Consider the following 23,414-nt stretch of genomic DNA (forward strand, 5'->3'; position numbering starts at 1 on the left):
TAAATAAATAAATAAATAAATAAATAAATAAATAAATAAATAAATAAGACACTGTAATGGTTACAAAGTAGGTTTTAAAAACTTCAACAGGCTACATCCTTGTGTCTACATTATAGTAAGAAAATTTTCTTAATATTTTATCTCAGTTATGAAAAGACATTCTAGCCAATAAAAATGTCTATGATGCCTACACAGTGAAATTTATCAAAATATCACCAACTTCAATTCTATTTACTAATAAAATGAACAAGTAAGAGGAGATGACAAAACATTTATTTTGTATGTTTATGTAACATGCATATGTAGAACAAAGCTTTGATTGCTAAGTAAGGAAGAATATTAGTGCAATTAAAATCTTTCAGTAAGACTTACCTTGAATACATAGTATGATAGCATTAGGATTCTGCATATAAGCTTTGCTGATACTGAAAATAGTTTCTTTTGTGTCAGGAGCCATGCCTGATGTCACAGTCTTGAAGAAAAAGGTTTTAAATGTCATTATAAATGTCTTTCACAATAGGAATAAGATAAAACACACATTTTGTACATACTTACATTAATCACACCTGGTAGGTCAACAAGCACCATCCTCTGTAGTCCAGGGCCCTTTACATTTAAGGATATGGTCTGTGCAGGGAAAAAAAATCCAAAAACCAAAAGACTAATTTTGGGAAGCAAGGAATTTTTTGGTGACACATATTTTGAAAATTCTGTATCTCATCCATTCAGATATGCAGCTCAGAAAAAAATTATGCTTTTTCTGACCGTAACAGTAATTATCATAGAAAATTATCCACAAAACAATATTCTTTGGAATATTAAAAGAAAAAGAAAAGACTAACTATCTTGGAACAGCTGCAATCTAAACATCAATGCTAACACCATGATTTCAAACCATAAACATTGGATTTCCATAAAACATTGTTGAAATGAATTGCAACACTTACCTCAGGGCTAACAGTACAGCCTTCTTTCACGTTTTTTCTCATTCGGAGTTCTATTTCATGTCTTAATGCTGCAAGCTATCAATGGAAAGCAACAAAATCCTAAGGAAATCTTCAGTTAAATATTCCATTTAGTTGTCTTTTGTAAGTTTACACATGTTATAAAAAGTTACATACATAAACCTCATACAAATTCTACTTACATCTTCCTCTTTGGTAAGATCAAACTCCCGAGAACTATCTTTAAACAAGGCCACGTGGTGAGGGCCTTCACTGAGAGTCACCTGAAATTAACAGAAAATTGAGAAGACTGTATTTACAATTCCTATTAATTCCCACAGCACTTATATGGTTCTCATTTTCCAGTCAACATTATACAGAGTACCAAGCAGAAAGCCATCAATCTCAAAACTTTTAAAACTAAAAGGAAATCTTGCATTTCACTTCAAAGGTACATTTAGGTAAAGGACAATTCATTTATTCAACATCTATTTATTGAGAGCCAACTGTGTCAGGCACTGCAGATGGGGGAACTCGAAGAATTGACTGTAACTGGTTTAGGCCTCATTATATACTGGGAGAAATATACAGAGAGAATAGGTCTGTGTAGCAAAACCTAGGATGCCACAGAGGAGAGCAGTACTAAGGGGAACTAAGGCAGCCTTCACCCAAGGAGTGACATTTGAGCAAGAAATTCTCTAACAACTTATATGTCAACAGTCAGTGGTTTCATGAGAACTTCTAAACTTCACATTCCTTAACTTTTCAGTTGTAACTTTTCAAGCTTCTCTATAATGATTCGATTTCACTTTTAAAAAACAATTCTGTCTACTAAGATTAGCTAAGCATACAGAGGATAACAAATAAAACCTAGCTGTTTGAAGACATCAGAGCAGCCTGGACTGAGTCCAGGACCCCAAAGGATCTGGATGGGTATATTCCTGCAGCTATTTCCCCTCAGGGCATTTGCTGATTTGTGGCACATGGTGGCCTGAAAGAGAAGTTTAAAACTTGTAGCCGTCTCACTGTGTTGAAGAGACAAAATCGGATTCCAGGGCTATCAAGCAGCCACCATCTAAGATGCCAAACTCTCTGAGAAAAATGGACAGCAGAAATAAATCTCCAAAAACTGAGCCCTACATTCTATGCACAATTTCCCTTTAAGGCATTTGCACATTAAGGAACAAAGAAGCTGTTAAAAAGAAGTTAAAATGTTAAGTCAAGATTTTGGCAATTTCACTCTTCAAGGGGAGACAAAAATCTGGAGTTTAGAGTCCATGAAGGAGGAGAAGTCCTGGTAAATACTAGTGAAGTAATGACAAACTGAAAAGAGAACAGCCTTGTCTGTTCCAAGGAAATCTGTCCATGATATCTGCCTGTTGGAAGAAAGTGAACTCCTTCCTAAAATATAGTATCAGCCACAGCCACTACAATTAGGGTGCTGGTTACAATGTAAAAGGTAGGTTCACAATATTTTTTACAGTTAATTACAGAGCATGATATAGTCATTCTTTTCCCCCTAAATTTGTAATATTCCAAATGCCCATCAACAATAAAACAGATCTATAAAGTGTGGTATATTCACACAATAACACAAAGCAATGAAAAAGAAACTAGTTTTACACAACATGGTTGAAATCACAGCCAGACCCCAAATAATGCACTGTCTGAATCACACTAGACTGCCTGTTGTAATTATAAACAGACCTCAATTCTGCAAGACTTCAGCATCAGCCTCATTGTCTCACTTTCTACCACTATTCTAGCCTTCATTCTTGGTGACTTCAATTTTCCATTTCTCCAATCACTCTATACCTACTCCATCCATCAGCTGAGTTAAAACGTACACACACATCCTTGTGTCTACATTACAGCAAGAAAAACTCCTGATCTTTGTTCATGCCTGAGGGATGTCGCCTACTGATTTCTACACTAGCAATAATTCCAAATGCTACATATCAATTATTTCTTTTGTCAGAATTCTTCATTTTAACACAATGGACAAAATTCATTTAAGTGACTACTTTTCTGAGGAACTTCATTTGGCCTATTTTCCTTTTTAACTGAAGTAGAGTTGACAAACAATATTATGTTAGTTTCAGTGTATAACATAGTGCTTCAACATTTAAATACATTACAAAATGACCACCACAGTAAGTCTATTAATCCAGAGGGCCTGTTTTCTTACCTTAACCGGAGAACGCGTCATCATCTCCCCAGACCCTCTAGGGAATATTCGTGCTTGAGCAATCATTTCCAACACACTAGTTTTTCCAGCACTTTGATCTCCAACCACAACAACCTTATGACAAAATAAATACCACATATTCATATCTTTTGATACCAACTTAAATTTAATAGATTTGGAATGCTGCTGAGAAGTTTTAGTCTTAAAAATTATCCACAATTAAATGATTTTAAAATATCATCCAGAAAAAAATGATGGTTCATACATTCATGTGTATTGAAAACATAAACAGCAAAACATTAACTGGATCCATTATTTACAGCCAAATTTTTATTAAAAACTTATGCTAATTTAAACCACTAGTTTTAAAACCACATTAACATTAATATTCCACAAATCTTTTCCATAGCTAGTTTACTCTTTACAAAGACATTTTCAATTCTATATGGTTAAATTTCACTCATGTACCTAATCTTATCCACCATTCAGGTATTTTAATATCATGGATATCATGAATACCTAATGCCAAATATCTGAAAGCCTTACTTTATTATGCATAAATATACGTAAACCAATGGACCAAAATAAAGAGTCAAACAATATTCAATGCTTAGGGCATCACCTAGAACACATGAATATTATACAGAAAATTTTATGTCTGTCTATGTCTATACATATGTGTATGTATTATGTATGTAACTTTTTAAAAAACTACAGTGCCTTTTTGCTAATGGGCAAGTTCACTGTGTACTAATTTTTTACTTACCCTTGGAAGATGATCTTGTGTATTATAACTGGCATCATAATCGGACAGAACATCAAGAACTTCAGAGTACATGTCAATCAAAGATTTCTATAAAATTCAAGAAATTAATAATATAAAATAGTGAAAACATTTTTAAAAAACCACAGATGTGTCGATAAAAGAGCTGATACATTCAAAATGTTTCCATAATTGTATTGCCTTTCCTAGCTATGCAAATAAATATTCCTAGTAAATGTAAAACAATACAGAATAAAATTCCATATGTTCTTATCAAATTTATTTTAAAGAGACAGTGATTTAACACAGTATATTAATTCATGATTTCCGAACCTTCTAATTAAATGGCAAAAGAAGAAGGTTATTGTTTAATATTGAAGAGTTAACATTAAGTGCCCAACAAAGGAAAACCATTAACACCAAAAAACGCCCAATAAGGGGTCAGGTGACCAACTGAAAGGAATGTTTGGTGTATGCGTCAGAGTGGGAGAGAAAGAGAGACTGAAGAACTGGTAAAGTAGAGAAAGAATCACCAAGATTACTGTTAAATCAGTATGAATGATTAGTGTACACTGATAACTGGGCAGACTAAAATGTGAGAGCACCAGGGGCAGACATCTCAGTAAAAACAGTATCGAACACGGTGCCTGGAAAATTATAAGCTTCAAGTATTTGAGGAATGATTGAACATATACACAGGCCTGGGAAAAAGGTTACTATCAAGCATTTAATAATTAAAGGTAAGTTTCAGTGCCAAAGTAGGAACAAAATGAGGGTCTACACTGCCTTTCATCTCTCAGCACCTAGAAATAATTAAAAGGAAAGCAACTGTTATCCCCTCCACCTAAAAATAAACAAAAAACTTTTCGAATTTTCATTACCATTTCATTTTATGAGAGAAAATACAATTTCTCAGTGTTGATATATATAATTCTCAATATATATTAACACTTGGATGTGGTTTTTTCCATCTGCCATGTGCTGACTTATAAATAAAGCCATGCTATTTATTTGTTTTATGCAGTCGTAATTTGGAGTCACAACTATTAATACGTGCTGGTTAAACTAGGGCTATGTATCTTTGGACCTTGGCTACAAAATGAATGTGCCATGATTTACTGCAGTTTTGCTACGTACATATTCTGTTTACTTATATGACATTTAAGTTAAAAGAATTACTTCAATTTCATTTAGCACATAAAGGTTGGTTTAGTGGGGAATAATAAGATTTAATTAACTGATAATGGTAATTACCAATGTGCTGATGATAACAATACCAGCATGCTTTTTCAAAAATACTTTAAAATGTCTAAGGAACCTTCCAGAAGAAAACATTAACTATTGTAAAACTGGTGGAAGTGGCCTCTTCATTGAGTGGCAATACAAGTAAGGCAATGAAAATAAGACATATGTAACTTTCTATCAACTTACACTGCTGGTTTTATAGCTGTATAAATTAAGTAAACCTAGAGATAAACTAAATATTTCAGAAAAAATAAACTGATTCACAAGAAATGACTCTTGAAAGTATGAAAATTTATGGATATAGTATAAAATAAATGTTTGAAGATTATAATTTGTGAAAAGTCTTAACGTAGGAAGAGACCTCTCTATCCCCTAAGCGTATCAGGTTAGAAATAAAAGGATGATAGAACCCTTTGCAGTTCCTTAAAAACCGGTATTGATCAACACACAATGTGAAGTGGTAAAGTTCTGAGAGCGAACAAATTAAGACAAACTTAAAGTACCTTAAGCTTTCTATGATGGATGCCTTTGTCATCTTTCTGTAATACTAATTTTCTCAATTCTTTGTTCTCCTTTTCTAGCCGTTCCAAGATTCTCTGGTACTTTAACTGCAACAAAATAATACACATAACTTTGTAAGAAAGAGATGGGTTAAAAAATAACATTAAGTGTAAATTAAAATCTTCCAAGATCCTGAAGCAATATCTCCTGCCTACTTAAAATGAATTATTTCATTTAAAAGTCATCTATGAAAATGTTGAACAAATAAATTATGAATATTATCTCAAATAATGAGCTTCATTATAGTTTTCTATTTCAATTGGAATTTTGTTTGGAAAAGTTTGCTGTTTATGTTGAAGAAATTATTAAAAATACTAAAAATGAAAGGAGTTGAAGAAGGAAGTTCTTAAGTATCCTCTATGAAGCAATATTTCCTATTACAACAAAATTTTAAGTCTTCATTAAAGGGACATTTGACAAAAATTCAAACTCTCCCCATCCCCCATATTATTTTATAAAAGTGATATAAAATAAAAATAGCTAACAGTACCTGACTATTCAGTATGTGACAGGCCCTTTACTGACTGACCTGCATTAACTCCCGTAAGCCTTCAAGTGAGGCAAAGGTTATACAGATTAGGAATCAGAGGTCAGGGATGCTTGGTAGCCTATCTAAGGTCACAGAGTTTTGAATACAGGTCTGAGTTGAGGGGTCAAACTCTTCCAAGTTTTGGTAAGTTTCTGTGGCCAGAAATTACACATTAATTTTTAAAATATTGATATAAGAACAATTTAAAGAAAACTAATACATTTAGACAGGCTTTTTTGTCAAAGTAGATGCTTGGCTATACAATGTTCTTCTAGAATAAATGTGATCCTTTTCTAATTGGTCTTCTCTGTACACTACTATTTCTTCTCTAAACATTAACAATGTTCAGAAAACTATTAAGAATTACTCTTTCCTATAACCAACTGGATGTTTATGTCCAACTTACAATAACATGACCCTTATAATGGAAAATATTTCTTAGAAAATGTTAGGTTGTTATAATCTTCCAAGCATACAGTAAATAACAAGAGATCATGGCTCTATCCTCAGAGAATGTCCAGCTTAAGCCAAATTAAAGAAAATATTATGTAATAGTATGAGACAGGTAGAACTACAGGCTAGATTCTATTATAAAAATATATTTTTACAGAATTTGTTCATCTATCTGTAGTAATAGTATATATAACAAAATACTGGTAGTTATCTAAGAATTAGATCTGTGCTGTCTAATATGGATGGTAGCCACTAGCCACATGCAGGTACTGAGCACCTGAAGTGTGGCTAGCCTGAATGGAGATGAGTTAAGTATAAAATACACACCAGATTTCTATAATTCAGTAAAAATACATAAACACCACATTAATATTTCTTATACTAATTAGATGTTTAAATGATATTATTTTAGATCTGCTGGGTTAAATTTATTATTAACATCAAAATTCTACCTATTTCTTTTTGTTTTGTTTTTTTTGCGGTACGCGGGCCTCTCGCTGTTGTGGCCTCTCCCGTTGCCGAGCACAGGCTCCGGACGCGCAGGCTCAGCGGCCATGGCTCACGGGCTTAGTTGCTCCGCGGCATGTGGGATCTTCCTGGACCGGGGCACGAACCCGTGTCTCCTGCATCGGCAGGCGGACTCTCAACCACTGCGCCACCAGGGAAGCCCTCTACCTATTTCTTTTCACCCTTATTTTAATGTAAAAATTTTAAAGTGCATGGCTTGCATTATATTTCTACTGGACACTACTGATATAGATAACGCTATTATTACATCATGAACTCTCCATCAAGTGTTTGTCAATGCCTAGCAGCTGACAACAACTGTACAAATTGAAGGGTTGATATCAATAGGTATATATAGGGGTGGTAGGATTTCCACTGGCTCACTTCCTGGTAAATATGGAATCAATTATGGGGTCTACATTTTCTGGGGCTGGAAACACTCTTTAGTACAGGTGCCAATCTGCAGTCTTCCTACAGAGATGTGCTGCTGGGTCATCCTGCAAAGACGTCTAGACCAGTAATTCTCAAACTTAAGAATTCATCAGAATCACTTCAGGGTTTTTAAGAACAAAGATTGCTCAGTTCTACACCCAGAGCTTCCCACTCAGTGCAGATGGGATGGGACCAATAATCTGCATTTCAAACAAGTTCCCAAAGGGCATTACTGATGCTAATGCTGCAGAGACCACATTCTGAGGCCAACGATTCTTAATCCCTGGCTGCAGATTGTAATCACCTGGCTGGGAAGCCATAACAAATATATACAGTGCTGCTCAGAGCACACGCTATTCTAACATATAGTCAAGTGTAAGAATAATGCATAGATATTAAGAAAACCTGGCACTCAAAATATACTAGTTCCTAATTTCATCTAGATTGTCCTTGTATTTTTTTCCCCTAAAAAGAGAGACCCAATAAGTCTTTTTAACTTATTCTTAATTATTGCATGTCATTGTATCTACATAGAATAACTAAAGACAGAGTGGGTGATGGGGCAATTTTTCACTAGAATGTTACCTACTCAATTACATTGCACAGAAAAAGTCTTTAATGATAATTGTTATCATCAATTATAAGAGAATAACTTTTCATAGTAGTGTTAAAAATACCTTTGGAAAGGTTATTATCTGATTGGCTTTGGGCTTCAGAGAAGAACTGTGGTAGACTCAACTCCAATTTCTTTAACTGTTACTTAATTAGCCTATCAATGTAAAATTGCAAACATAGATTTATATAAGGACAGGTCACTTCATAAATCAGTTAATTAAACTTATCAAGTTCCTTCATTATTCCTTATTTCTCAATTAGTTTTTGCATTTTGCGGAGCATCTACTTATAATAATAAGGTTCTATCATTAAGCCACTCTAAATTTTGCTTTGTTAAAAAGATAAATTTCCATACCACCAAACTTAGAGTTTAAGAAAAACTTTCTGGTTCTTTTTACTCATCAGAATTACCTGGGTATGCAGAAGCTCTTCTTGAAGTTGGTCTATTTTCTCTTTGTCTGACACCTAAATGTTTAAAATAAATAATTTTATTTGAGTAGAATTAGGTTTATATAGAATATACAGTAAGTTAATGTTTTTAAAAAAGCATTTTTAAGAGTGAAAACTACTGGCTTTATATGGATATTTAGTCAAAGCAAATTTTAAATCAAATGCTTATTTAAGTAAAAATATCTTATTCATTAATAAAAATAGCTCATCAAAATTTTATATTAAGTGAAAACCTTAAAAAGTAACCGTCTTCCTATTGCCATTCTAGTCATATATGGTTGGCTTGTTAGAAAAATAAGAAAGCAGCACATACGGTTACTATATTCTTGATAGGTTATTTTGTACTCAAGCACAGGGACTTGGATGCTTGGACAAATAAGGCAATAATATCCTTACAGAAATGTTTCGGGAAGTCAGACACATGTTATCATTTACAGCTACTGAAAAGTTCACTGGTCATAGTGTATCTTTAAGCAAACACTATCCATTTCTATTCTGTAAGTAGGAAAGCGTTTAATAAATGCAAAGAACAACTTGCATTTTCAGAGCTTTAAGTGGAGCCAGATGCTTGTTTTTAAATTCAGTTCCAATGCAAGATCTGCTAACCCATAATAAAGCGAATGCATCAGGAGCAATGAAGTTGAGTAAAGCAACTAAAATTGATTTCAACATAAAACAAAAGTAGGATAAAATCCACAGGTATTGGGGAAACTACTCCGAATTGTTATTAATGCTAATATTTCTAAGATAAAATATTCAAAACAACAAAAAACTTTATTCTATAACAGGCTTTAAAGTAGTCACAATTCCAAATATAAAACACAATAATCAACTGTAATTAAAATGATGTCATTTATGACAAATACATGTAACTGTACTTTGACTCCCTGGTGAGATGCCGAAGTTGTCATTCTCAGTCTTTCAAAATAATTATCTAATTTCTGATACTCAAAATTTTTAGAGATGATTTTATTCCACAGGAGACAAAAATCAAGTTAAAATTCATGTAAATCTTTATTCATCTTTATTCATTGGCTATTTAAGCAGTCAAGACATCATGGTAGCAAATATATATGAAAACATTCTAAATGATTTGCTTATTGAGGTAGACGTTAATAACTTTCATCCATGCAATAAAGTTATTTTGAGAGTTTAATTCCTATTTCCAAATAATTTATCAAAATTTCCCTCAAAATTCTTTTTTTTTTTTTTTTTTTTTTTTGCAGTACACAGGCCTCTCACTGTTGTGGCCTCTCCCGTTGCGGAGCACAGGCTCCAGACGCGCAGGCCCAGCGGCCATGGCTCACGGGCCCAGCTGCTCCGCAGCATGTGGGATCTTCCCGGACAGGGACACGAACCCATGTCCCCTGCATCGGCAGGCGGACACTTAACCACTGCGCCACCAGGGAAGCCCCCTCAAAATTCTTTTAAATAAAAATGACAATACTTGTTAGAAATGATAGGTATGTATCATTTTTTCCTAAAAAGCCTATGTCTAAAAATTCTAAATTTGGTTTGGTAATTAGAAAAACGATAATATAAAACAAACTTCGCCAGAAACTTGTGGATATAAGTGTTTTTCATTTGACTATGTGTTTGTAAAATGGACAAGAATTATTAATCGTCTCCTAAAATGTGAGGAAACAAGCACATTGGGGAGGAGCCCACAACCCAAAGAACAAAATCTTAAAGGCCAGTGAAGAAATAAATAATTCCATATTTTGACCAAATGGCATGCCATCATATTGTGATAGTATGGTCATAAAAATTTTGTTATGCAGATTATATTCCCAATTCATTTTGAAAGTTTCTCTGATTTACTCTGTTCCATTAACTATTCATCTAATGCAGTTAAATTAGTATGAAATGCATAAACAATATTAGTATAAACTGTTTTAGTTTTAGATGTGACTATTTAATGATTTCATGTAATATAAATTACAGTAGAAAATCCGACATTTCTCTGTATCTGGGACAATAATTAAGAAACTAATACAATTACACAAAGTTAGAATGTTTACTATAAGCCAAGGACTATAAAAGGTTACCTTGATAATTTGGTAAAATAAAAAGGATATATAAAGAGTTAAAATGATATAAGGTTATTAGAACATTACAAATACAATCTTTGTGCTAATATTAGTATTTAGTACAATGACTGTTAAGATTTTCATAAATTTGGATTCTTAGGAATATTTAAATTTATCATGTGCCCTTCTGGCATGACTGTTAGGAACAACTCATGCAGTTTTACCAATACACTTCCTATCTGCTTAGTTTAATGTTAAATTAAAAGATTAATGTTATTATATAAAAGACACGTGATGGTGGAATCAAGAATTAGACCTAATATTTTCTAGGAAATAAAATCAAAACATTTAGGTTCACAAAATAAATATTAAAGATTAATGATAAGATACTTTTACATATTTTCTTAAGAGACAAGTACATGCTATTGTTAGTCTATCATTTATTTGAGGTCTTAACTAGCAACCTGGGTATATTTTATTTTGATGCACTTTACTGGTAAAATTCAGCTACTTACAGTAAGTTCTTGTCCTACTGTTTAATATATTTAGTTTTCATTATGAAATTAATTTAAAACTCACCCTGACAGAAATGGGTATCAATAGTCTTGAAACCAGAGCTTTTCTACAATTCCAGGGCTGTAAAATTGATGTTTCAGAAAGAGCGGAACCCTCTGCAGAAACAAGCTAAAGCTGAAAGAGAAAAACCTTTACTAGCTCCTCACAAAACCAAGCCTGATTTTTAAATTTTAAGTATTTCTTCCTACTAAGCAATTCTGGACATACTGAAATACAGAAATGCATAAGACTCGTAAAAATTTTTATGTATGTGTACACATTCACAGGAGGCAAACCTATCAATGGCAGTCTTAATCTGCTGTCTCTGCATGAGCTCCTTTGCTCAGATGATACAGGGTAAATCTATTAGCTGCTACTAATAAGATATAAATAATGAAGGCCTACTTATATTTTCAAGGTGTAATAAGAAATAATGGTCAAAAAGCAACAAAAAGTAGCTGTGGCTTTGTACCTCAAGCAAACCTCAAATGCTTAGAATGATAAAAATCTCATCAAATTAGGATTTTGGTCATTATGACAATGTAGGGCTGAAAAGTCATCTGTGTACTAACTATAGGGGGAATAAAGGGGAAGATACAGTAAGGAAACCATCTTTAAGGACAGTAAAAGGAATGATATTATTATAGAGGAGCATAAATTGTTTTTAGTCTCATTTACTTTCACACAAGGTAACTGCAAAGTGGGCAGGAACAAGCCCTGTTTCGTGCTCTACTAAGTATGCCTTAATAAACAAAACAGATGGAGGTACAGTCCTGCCAGTAGCTCTTTCACAAATGTGTAAAGTGAGGAATAAAAGGGTTACATGGATAATCCAATAAATATTAGGAATAGTAAGGATAACCGTAAGCCTGAAAAAAGGCTAGTGAAGTTGGCCCCAAATGAATATTAACCCTTGGCAGTGTAGAAAATAAACAATATTCACTACTGATATTGCTTAAATCATCAGATTCAACAGCACATCAATAATCTTCAACTGTATCTTAGAATCTTAAAATAGCAGATCTATGGGACTCATTGCAAATTATTTTACCATTATGAGAAAAACAAGAACTACTAGTAACTAGAGTTATATTCATATTCCTAACTAACGTACCAAAACACAGTAGCTCCCTCCCCTTCTTTCTGTAACAAAGCTAAGGAACAGAGGGCTTAGCCTAAGCATCCAACTTGTTACAATATTTAAATGGTACTCTCAACAGCATGAAGAACAGAGAATGCTAAAGCACCATTTAAAGTAAGCCCTCCCTTGGGACTTCCCTGGTGGCACAGTGGTTAAGAATCCGCCTGCCAATGCAGGGGACAGAGGTTCAATCCCTGGTCTGGGAGGATCCCACATGCTGCGGAGCAACTAAGCCCGTGTGCCACAACTACTGAGCCCACGCACCACAACTACTGAAGCCTGCACACCCTAGGGCCCACGCACTGCAACTACTGAGCCCACGCACTGCAACTACTGAAGCCCATGCACTCTAGGGCCCGAGTGCTGCAACTACTGAGCCCGCGCACATAGAGCCTGTGCTCTGCAACAAGAGAAGCCTGCACACCGCAGTGAAGAGTAGTCTCCGCTCACCACAACTAGAGAAAACCCGCGCACAGCAACGAAGACCCAACGCAGCCAAAATAAGTCCTCCCTTGGTTTAACACAAGTAGGAAAATAACTTGTTCTCTATTTCTACCTATGTTATTCATTCACTGAAAGCTAAACAACATACAGGAGTTGATTCCACAGCCATGGAATTGAGAAAAGCCAGGTAGTGATACTGAAAAAATAAATGAAAACTATGATGAGTATTCTCAAGTATTAACCACCACCAAATGCGACAGGGTTAGCCAGCAGAATTATTCCACTAATTATCTATAATATTGGTTGATTTCAATATCAGAACCTACAGGAAGCTAATTATATGACTGAATCTTTTTTCCTGAGTAAGATTTGCACCTAACTCCAAAATTTTTTTATCTAATATATGTAACACAAATAGCTGATTTCAAGATCCTAGAGTATAATTTTAAAATCATTACATACAGTTCATTTGACTCTAGTCTCTTTAGAACATTAACCTTGGGATCTATACTATAGGATCATCTAACAGCCAAAAGTATATCTTTAAGGATTCCTTGGTTGCTCCTATAACCAAACATTTGTATACTGTTATGCTGAGTTTTATCAGAATCTGTTCTTTATTGACCAGAATCATATCAAATTTCCAATGTTCAATCCTGCAGTAGACAAGGTGAAAATCTGTGCTGACTTTATTAATAAATGTGGAAAATCTTTGTACAAATTTATCAAAGTATCTAAGAATAACTTTGCCCCAAAGTTAAGTCAAAATAGTTTCCTTCTGTAAGAAATAAGAATTCTCTGCTGATTCATTTTAACTAAAACAAATACATTTCATTCTTTAATTTAACATGGTCATTCACAGTAACCCTTTTCATTTTACAAATGAAAACTTGGAGAATAGACAAGTTGGCTACAAATTTAAGGTGACTCAATAACTGGACCAAGTAAGCTGCAATTCGTAATTCTTATCTAAGTACAAATCCATGAACCCTCACAGATAATCTAATTTTCAGAAAATAAATTCCTATGTTTAATATTTTGGATTTACCTACTCTAGGAAAGTTGCATATCTCTATTATCTTTCGTATTTTTACTTTGTCAAAAATAATTTCTCATAATTGGAGTCCATGAACGGATTACGGTGACACGATCCTGGTAGAAATGGCTGATTAGTGTGAACGTATCAGTAGCCCCCTTAAACCATCCATCACCTTGCGCTTCTGTTGGGCATGGCTCGTGCTATATTGGCCTGCGGCTCTGCGCGCTTCCTCTTCATGCTCTTGAATTTGCTGTTGTAAGAGAATGAGCTCACCAAGCAGACCCTGCCATGAGTTTACAACGAGGAGAAGAGGAAAATTGGGGAGGAGAACAATGTTAAACCAAAGGGCACAAGAAAGGAACAGATGTAAGTCAGAGAAGAATGGATAGCTTATAACAAAAATGGAAACTCAGTTATGTACCTTTAGAGCCACTATATAACTGGGTTCTGTACTACATTTCCATTTTTCTCCTCAGTAAAATTATGTCTCAGAAATATAAAACAGCATAGTTTAATAAGTGAAAAGGAAAATGCAATAAGTGACTGCTGAATAAAACGAGCCAGATATATAATATCAACATACAGTAAAACCGAGACTAACTGGAATGCTCAAGGAAGATGGCACTACAGTTAACTAAATGTCCTAGTAACAGAAAAGCTGAGAAAACAAATACTTCAACCCTTATTTTTGAATTGCCAATACGAACTAGTGTACGCTCCTGACTTGATACATATGGGGGAAAAAACAAAACTGAGTTTTGAACAGTGTTGATTTCAAAGGTCTGAATCTTCTAATTCTCAACCATAAGTTTCATAAGACTAAATAGAGAATACATAATAGCTTAATCACTTACTAAATTATTATTCTTAAGTTTTCCTTGACATCTGATGTCTTCAATTAAAGACCCCTCAAGGGACTTCCCTGGAGGTCCAGTGGTTAAGACTCCAAGCTCCCACTGCAGGGGGCGTGGGTTTGACCCCTGGTCCAGGAACTAAGATCCCATATGCCACATGGCGTGGCCAAAAAGTAAATAAATAAAGATCCCTCAAAACGTAGTTTTGAGCATCAAGTTAATCAAGGTTTTACATTAATTCATAATTTTACATGTCTACGCACAGAATCTTATTTGATTAAAATCTAAGGGTTTTTTTTTTTTTGCAAATTAAAAAATAATGTTTGAGGTACTGTTTTAGCTTTATACAACACCAAATAAGTAGTTTGACTGAATTTTCACTTTTTATAAGCTGTTTTGACATTAAATAAAAATGGCCTCTGAGAATATAACCAAGGATATATCAATTACTAAAGCACAAGCTCAATAAAATAATTAAGATATGGAGATAATATAGTTACTATGAAAATAAAAATGAAACAAAACCCAGTTTGGACCTATGCACAAAATAATCATCATTTCTATGCTTAAAATTCATTCCATTTAATAATCATGAAATGTTCATCTGATGCAATGTATTCACTTGTGACATGAAACGAAAATACATGTCATTTTCTGTACAGTGTTTTTAATTGCTGTCTATTAGACAATCAACCTCAAGAAATGTAGGAGAAAAAACAACTAGCAATTGACAATGCCAGGAACCTTATATTTTCTCAATTAGAAACCCTAAAAAGGCAAAGTTCCAATGAATGAGGTCACTCTTTAATTTGTACAAGAACAGTTTACCTGGGAGAACAATTTTTACCAAGTTATAATAATAAAAAGAATTAGGAAAACTAACACTCATTAGGAGTTTCAAATAGCTTCACAGCTTTATAAAATAACTGCCAAAAATATTTTATTTTGTATAGTCCAATTATAAAGTTTCTTAAAATGAAATCTTGGTTAACGTTACATTCAAATTTTAATTAGTAGACTCACCTGGAGGCTTAATAACTTAGTTTATATAATCCAAAGATTTATATAAATAAAAAAGTTTACCAGGAAAGAAATAAATACAAATAGAAAAGCTGTATTACAGTAAAGCACTTTAAATTAAGGGAAATATTAGCAAACAATTAGGGGGATTTTTATTTTGTTTGATTCTTAGTTTTAATACATTAAGTTATACCAACATAATGAAACTGGTTGACTTACTATATAAATCAAAGGATGAAACTAGTTGATAATTCTTCATGAAAAGTAAGAGAACATCAAAGTGGCAAGTAACATAACTAAACTTTCAACATTTGTTTCCAAATTCAATAGTACAAAATCTATTTATAAAAACCTGCGGTTATCTTTTAACATGTATCTTTTAAATAAACACTTTTATGGTCATTGGTAAATCTATCAAAGAAATGCAATGCCAACTCACTACCCTCATCATTCCCATAATTTTTTATGTCCTTTTTTTTCATTTTTTGTATCACTGCCTTTCATCAAGCAGAAAGAAAAGTAATCCAACTCATTTTTATTCATTTAGTCATTTATCATAATCACTTCTTCTACTCATCCAAGTGTTTAGATTTCTCAAAACAGTTCCCTTTTAAAGATGGCTTCCCACGTTGGCTTACACATTAGTGTACCTGTGCTTTAATTAACATAATACCCAGTAGTATAAGTTATAAAATGCTAAAGCAGTGAGAAAATATTCCACATTTCTTAACTGTGCTGGTCTATCCGGCACAGGATTCTTGTTTATTCATAGCTTAAACACCCCTCCCTAATCCACTGTTTATATGTACATACAAAGTGTATGGTAAATATCTAATATCTATTACAAGAAAAACACCCTCTCTTTCTAGTGACACCTCACTTTCCTTCCAAGTCTGTTACTGAAGCACTTTTATGTGAAGGTAGTTGAAATTAACTGTTACCTCCTAAAAAAAGTAGGAAGAAAACAAGAATTAGACACAGAAAAAGCTATATACACTATACTAAAAAAGGTTACCATTATCCAACTTTAGGCATCAAATCTCACCCTAAGCACAGCTGGATTAGCTTTTAAAGCTAAAGCTTGTGGTATAAGGAAGGGATAAATGTGTGTGCCTCCTGTGCAAGATGAGGCATTTGTTCATGCCTCCTTACATGAACAGAACACTTTTACTCAATAAATATTTTCCCAAGTTCAGACATTCTTCTCTCAAGAAACAGCACATAATTGTTTTTTAAATGATATATATTACATTAAAAATGTACTAATTGTGATCTTTAACAATAGTTATTGTAAACAACCACAGATGAATACTCTCTAAACATCTCCTGGTTACTGTCAATTTGACGCTGCAGTTCTCATAGTCCCATATTTCATGTACAGTGTTCTCGGGTTTTTAAAAAAGTATAACGTCAGACCAAGAAAATCAGTGATAACTCCAGAAACCAAAATGTCAACTGAAAATGCTGCAAATACCTCTAGAAGTTGATAAGCTTGTTAGAAAATATTTTTTAAAATCTTGAAATTATGACTCATTCTTATGTGAATACATTTAAAATGCTATATTTTTGGGAATTCCCTGGCAGTCCAGTGGTTGGCACTTGGCGCTCTCACTGCTGGGGCCCTGGGTTCGATCCTTGGTTGGGGAACTAAGATCCCACAACCCGGGAGGCATGGCCAAAAAAATAAAATAAAATAAAATAAAATATTGGGTTGGCCAAAAAGTTTGTTTGGGTTTTTCTGTAAGATATGGAAAAACCCGAACGAACTTTTTGGCCAACCCAATACTATATTTTTAACAGTATTCTAAAGGGCCCATACCTTGTTTGTTTTTATACCTAACACACAGAATAAGGCCTGACACTTCAGATGTGTTACGGCCAGCACCTAGGATAGGGCTTGGCCCATGTCTGTTGCTTGAATGAATTAAATGATAACCTACTTTTACCTAAAAACGCACACAGTTTACAGCACAAAATCCAAATTGGGTTTCCTAAAAATTGCCTATTCTGTAAATAAGCTACACATCAACCCTACAGTCCATTTTCCCACTTATCACAATCCCCAGAACAGATTCAACAGGAATTAAGAAAAGGGGAGGAAATTAATCAAATAATGTTAATATGCTAACTCATGGAATAATTCTAAGTGTTAGATGATAATAATGATTATTATTATCATTACATTAGTATTCATTTAGTTTTATCATGTGCCAAGATCTTGTGCTAAAGGGCTTTACGAAATGCTCACAATAACCCTTATCAGGTAGGGTTCCCCCTATTACTGAAGAGGAAACCAGAAACTCAGAGAAGCTAAGGAACTTATCCAAGGTCACACAGCTCAGAAAACAGGAAGGACAGAGTCTGAACACAGGCAGTGTGACTCCAAAGTCTACACCTGATACCTGTTAGCTCTACAGTCTCACTATTTTCAAAGTGCCTTTGACCCTTCACGTTCAATTTACATTTAAATAAGGAAAATGGTAAAACTGCAATGGGCAAATGTAAATTACTCTTTAGAGAAGGAGTTGACAAAGTACAGTGGGCTACCTGAGTAGTCCTAGAGACCACAGGGCTTGCAAACCTAAAATATTTACCATCTGGCCTCTAAGGAAAAGCTTGCCAACCCGTTTTATTAGTTTTAAAAGTAACTTGGGTCCAGAAAAGAACTTCGTGAAAGTGAAGACTTCTTCCCCTTCCACTTAAAAAATATTCCTAGGCACTAAACTACTTTTCAAAGTTTGAATAATTCTGCTATTTCATTAGCTAAAAAGATCTATTTTCCTATTTTCGTCCCTCCCAGTAATATATAATTCAGCTCAAGATATTTACAGCCAACTAAAATATGTTTATTATTGGATATCAGAAAGAAGTATGTCTTTCTACTTGAATTATTTAATTTGCTCCAACTGAGAAATATCGCATCCTATTTGGACAATTTCTACAAATAATTAATTTCAAGAGATGAACAAATCAGTCTATTACCAATAGTTTTTATCGATAATACAATTTCTACCAAATCCCCTTTGTTCTAAATTATTACCTAAAAATAGTGTTATGTACACAGTATATATTTAATGTTTTTTAAATGACATAAAAAGGCAATATGCTTATTATTAAGGAATAGAACAAGTATCTAACCAAGTATAGTTGCCAATTGTTAGCTGCTTAGGAAACCTAAGTTTCCTGAATCTGCGGCTACTTGATGGTGCTGGTTGTGAGAATTTCATTTTGCCACAGTTTACATTATTTGTTGCATGAGGAATCCCAGAAATGTTAAGTCCTACTTAAGCAACACTGCTTTGTTACAACTCAGAATTCCGAGTATAAGTGCTACCTTCACATTCTTGCTCTCCTCAATAGTTGTCAAATATTGAAGGCCAGGAGAAACTCAAAGGTAATCAGAGCAAAAAGACACATTACATAAAATCTTTGGGCCCACTCTTGTTAGCATTAATCAAATTTGCTTACTTTAAATCAGACTTTTACTGAGTTAAATCAACTGATGAATTGTGTTAAGAGTTCAGCATTATCCTAGGCGCTCTGAGAACAGAGATTTTGTGATAGAAATAGCCTATTAAACAGTAAGAATGAAAGCCAAAATAAATAGTGTTTCATCTGTGAAATGTTTTAAATTGTTAAGAGAATAATTATTGGGACTAAAATGGTTATGGAAGGCTTCACAGAGGTGACAAATGAACTGGGCTTTCAGGATGAGTGGAAATTAGGCAGAGAAAAGGGAAGAGAGATATTTCAGAGGGTAGGTATAAAATAAGTAAAGCCACACAAATAAGAATTACAGTAACGTGGAAAGGAAGATAATTACTATTTAATGATTATTTTTAAAAGAGTAACAATACTTTTTATGATTTGGACTTCAAATATTTTCTATAAATTATAAATGGGCTTGTACCCTTCAGAATGACCATATTCCTTACTTCTATGAGATGTTTATGAGCCATCAGAAACATGATAGAACAAAAGCACAGATAATGTCTCATTTAGCAAATTAATTTTCACTAGAACACAACAATGTTACTGAATCTAAAAAAAGGAGATACACTAAGTGGTCCTGTCACCTATATATATACTATGACTGAGATACAGAAATCTACTGACTTACAAACCAGGTGAGTCCATTAATTCACTAAAAAAGGCTTGCCACTCCAATTCCGAATTTGTCTTCAGGTAGTTCTAAAGGTCTCCAGGTCTCAACAATATTATTCAGGTCACACTAAGGGCTCTTTCTAATATTTTTCTATAGTGAACACAAGTTTAAAAATTTTTGACTAACTAAAAGCATTTACTAAAATGTGGTTTCAGTATTTTTCCATTTTTTATTTATCAAAAATACGTAGAAGAACTTTTGATAAACATTACTGTCCACAAACTGAACGGATATAAATACAGGCAAAATCAAACAAACTTGAGGTTTAGTTAGCCTGTGTAGCATTATGTGGGAATAGATGCTTTTTGACTTTTTGAAGACCTCAATCACAACTTTCCAGAACACCTAAAAGTCCAGTGACCCCAGACTGGGAACCACAGGTAATCTGTCTATTGTGTGGTTCATTCTGCCTGACTCAAGTCAATCTGGCATCTGTGTTCCTGCAACTCCCTGTCACTTTCACTTCAGTTGACTTAGAAAGGTTCCTGATTGTCCCTCTACTTGCCAGCACTTTTCCAGATGTGTTCTCTTATTAGAAAGAACAAGTTTTCTTTTTACTTCTAGTCGAAATGTTTTTAATTTATTACTACACTAAAAAAATCTGATTCACATTTACTTTTACATTTCTAATAGAAGTCTAGCCAGAAACTTTGGTATAAACCCAACAATCATTAAGCTAAGGCATGAACACCATTTTAAATCTCGGGGCTCTCAAACACCAGACTGAACCAATCAAAAAGGTATCACCTGAACTCTGGATGCCATCCTACCACCTCTGATTATTGCCCAAATTTTCAAATTTGATGCTTTAGAATAATTTCAAAAAGGCTTCTGCTAAGGTCTCCCTTTCCATGCTTACATTCAACCACCAATTTACAGACAAGTCTCTTACAATCAGTTTATCTGCATCTTGTCTGAGTAGTTCATTATTTTCAAATATCACAGGTAACAGTCAAGCCTTGAAAACATAATGCTGCATATTAATAAAATTTAAAACCACTAGTTGAGGTTGAAAATACTTTTTCTGTATAGTAAACATTTATACTAGCATTTAATACTATCTGATTTAACCTATAATGAAAACAGCTTAATTTATAACAAATAGTTGGAAATAATTGGTGCATTTTTAATGGGCAAGATAATCACCATAAATTATGGAAAAGTTAAAAAGAAACAGTCTACAACAGCACTTATCTTCAAGCAAAGTAAATTATAAAATAAAGCAATAAATTTGCTCTCATGTCTACTGTATAAAATAAAATCTGTAAATATAAATTCCCAGAGATCAGTTCTCTTGTTTCTTCTATACTGCAGAGCTTTTGATCATTTATCAGTTACTACTCATTTATCACCTTAGCAGGATTTTAAGGGAATTATCTGTCAGGCCCTAAACAGGATTCTCATTTACCAAAACAATCCTAGGCCATATCAGAAAAGAACAGAGATGCAAGCCTCCCTTAACTGATCTAGGCAACAAGAAATCCTGTCGCTCAAAAACCATACTACCATACTTGTAACAGGGGTTCCTTCTCCCCAGTTAGATTAGCTTTTCTCTGCGCATTAAGTCTATCTGCATTAAGGGCCAAGGCCTTGGCTCAAAATAAGCTGTGCATCGTAGGCTAATTTCTATTCAAATGTTTCTTTCCAGTAGCATGTATAGTCAAGGGTATCCCTTGGTTAAAATAATGCCAGTGGAAAAGGTATCAAAAATGATCAAGTTAAAAGGCAAACACACACACGTATACACACACATTTTGAAAAATGTTTTCTCCAAAAGATCAAGTTAAAAGACAAAAGAAAAAAAATCTTTTGAAATATAATTAAAACTTGGAATATCATGTAAAAAGCTCAAAGTTGAAGGACAGGAAACAAGATGGAGATCTACACATAGGAATTACTTTCTTCCTGCTTCCCCAAAAAACATAAAATTATTTACCTCAATGATTTAAAACCATAATAACCTTCATCATTTAATTTTTAAATGTTCATATTGAATTTTTAAATGTTCATGGAGTATTTTTTCCAGATATTTATTTATCTAGGTTATTATTAAAAAAAAAACAACTTCCAAGGAATCAGTTATCTTACCAATTTCAAAAGACGAAAAAAATGAAGAGTAAGACAATATCAGGCTAACATATTAATATAAATACACAACAATGCACGTTATTCTACATCAGCAATTCTCCTAAAAGTTTCATACGGGTTTTAATGCATGAATTGAAATTAACATATCCTAAATAAGCCCATACATAATTTTGTTGACTAGCAATGTAACAGAAGTCTATTTATCCCTTAGTAACAAACTTGCTGTTCCCTTAATATTTCCCCTAACTGTATACCATGAAACATTAGTCCCTAGAAGGTATTTCATGGAAGAAGGGTTTTGTTGCTAAATAAATCTGGAAAACCCTGCACACTTTGACTTCTCTTAGAGATTCACAATGCACATGCATATATTAAGGTCTGAGAAATCCTAGGGAAAAGAAAAGAAGCCTGCTTGTTTTATTTATACCAGCTTTCCCCCACACATACTTAACAACAAAACCCTTTGTTGGGGACAACCCTGGAAACTAATATTTCACAGACATATTTGAGGGAAACTGGCTTCTCCAATTATATTTCCAGAACTGTTGAATAATACCTTGCATTTTGTACCAAGAATAATAACAATATCTCCACTGGATGCTTTTATGTTTGCTTCTCGGATGCTACCATTTTCAGATCTTCCAGGGTAGGTAAAAACTTTAAAAAATCTTTCAAGACTATCTACGTGAAGAATGCTCCTTTATACGTACCTTTCTATAAGGCTTGTCACTTTCAGACCCAGGATCTGTCGCTCTAAATGCCGTTTCTCCAGGTGAACCTTAAAGATAAATATGCAGTCCTTTAAATATTCCAGTGAAGTCAATAGCCTAAACTAAATTCCAAATTATGTTTAGTCGGTTGAGAGATAAAAGGATTTTTAGAGCAAAAATCACTTTTTGGAAAGCTATTCTTATTTTAAGGAACACAGTGGTAAGCTAAGAAAAAAATTTTCAAAACCATTATAGGACATGTTTAACTGATTTCTTAAAATATCACTGAAAATTGCAATAAAAAATAAGGCAATCTTTGATAAGGATTATTTTACATGAGAGTACTTACAGTTCAGCCATACACTACTGCCATTACAGACCATATACAGTAAAAAAATTAAATTAAAAATGTCAGCTGTGACATGAGACATTTGTCAAGATGAGACAAATTAAAATGACTTTCATTTCAATTATCAGAAACAAACACATCAGGTTCAAGAAAATATTTTGGTTAACCAAACTTTCTTTTTAATAGCTTTAATCTTATAATATAGACACATATTTAGGAATTTTAGTTTTACCACAAAAAAGTTATTTTATTATTTCCACCTAAAGGATAATGAATTTGCCCAATATAATTCTGACATTTTAAAATTTAGCATAAGCAATATTATAAATTTG

At 33.6% G+C, this 23,414-nt stretch overlaps 1 protein-coding gene across 5 annotated transcripts in view; it reads right to left on the reverse strand.

The window, feature by feature from the left end:
* Positions 1-23,414, reverse strand: part of OPA1 (OPA1 mitochondrial dynamin like GTPase) — a 93,963-nt gene that overhangs the window by 61,704 nt on the left and 8,845 nt on the right. For 2 of the 5 annotated variants that reach the window (XM_029214977.1, XM_029214975.1), the window contains 10 exons: positions 22,734-22,801; positions 14,069-14,179; positions 8,649-8,702; positions 5,644-5,748; positions 3,899-3,985; positions 3,133-3,246; positions 1,148-1,228; positions 948-1,022; positions 556-627; positions 373-472 (listed from right to left, as the gene is read on the reverse strand). In XM_029214977.1, coding sequence (XP_029070810.1) covers positions 373-472; positions 556-627; positions 948-1,022; positions 1,148-1,228; positions 3,133-3,246; positions 3,899-3,985; positions 5,644-5,748; positions 8,649-8,702; positions 14,069-14,179; positions 22,734-22,801 — 867 coding nt within the window. The remainder of the gene's footprint in view (positions 1-372; positions 473-555; positions 628-947; positions 1,023-1,147; positions 1,229-3,132; positions 3,247-3,898; positions 3,986-5,643; positions 5,749-8,648; positions 8,703-14,068; positions 14,180-22,733; positions 22,802-23,414) is intronic. The other 3 variants (XM_029214980.1, XM_029214979.1, XM_029214978.1) reach the window with 2 other exon arrangements.

This window comes from Monodon monoceros, unplaced genomic scaffold (genome assembly GCF_005190385.1).
Source record: "Monodon monoceros isolate NGI ecotype Baffin Bay Population unplaced genomic scaffold, NGI_Narwhal_1 Super_Scaffold_11, whole genome shotgun sequence".
Taxonomy (NCBI): Eukaryota; Metazoa; Chordata; class Mammalia; order Artiodactyla; family Monodontidae; genus Monodon; species Monodon monoceros.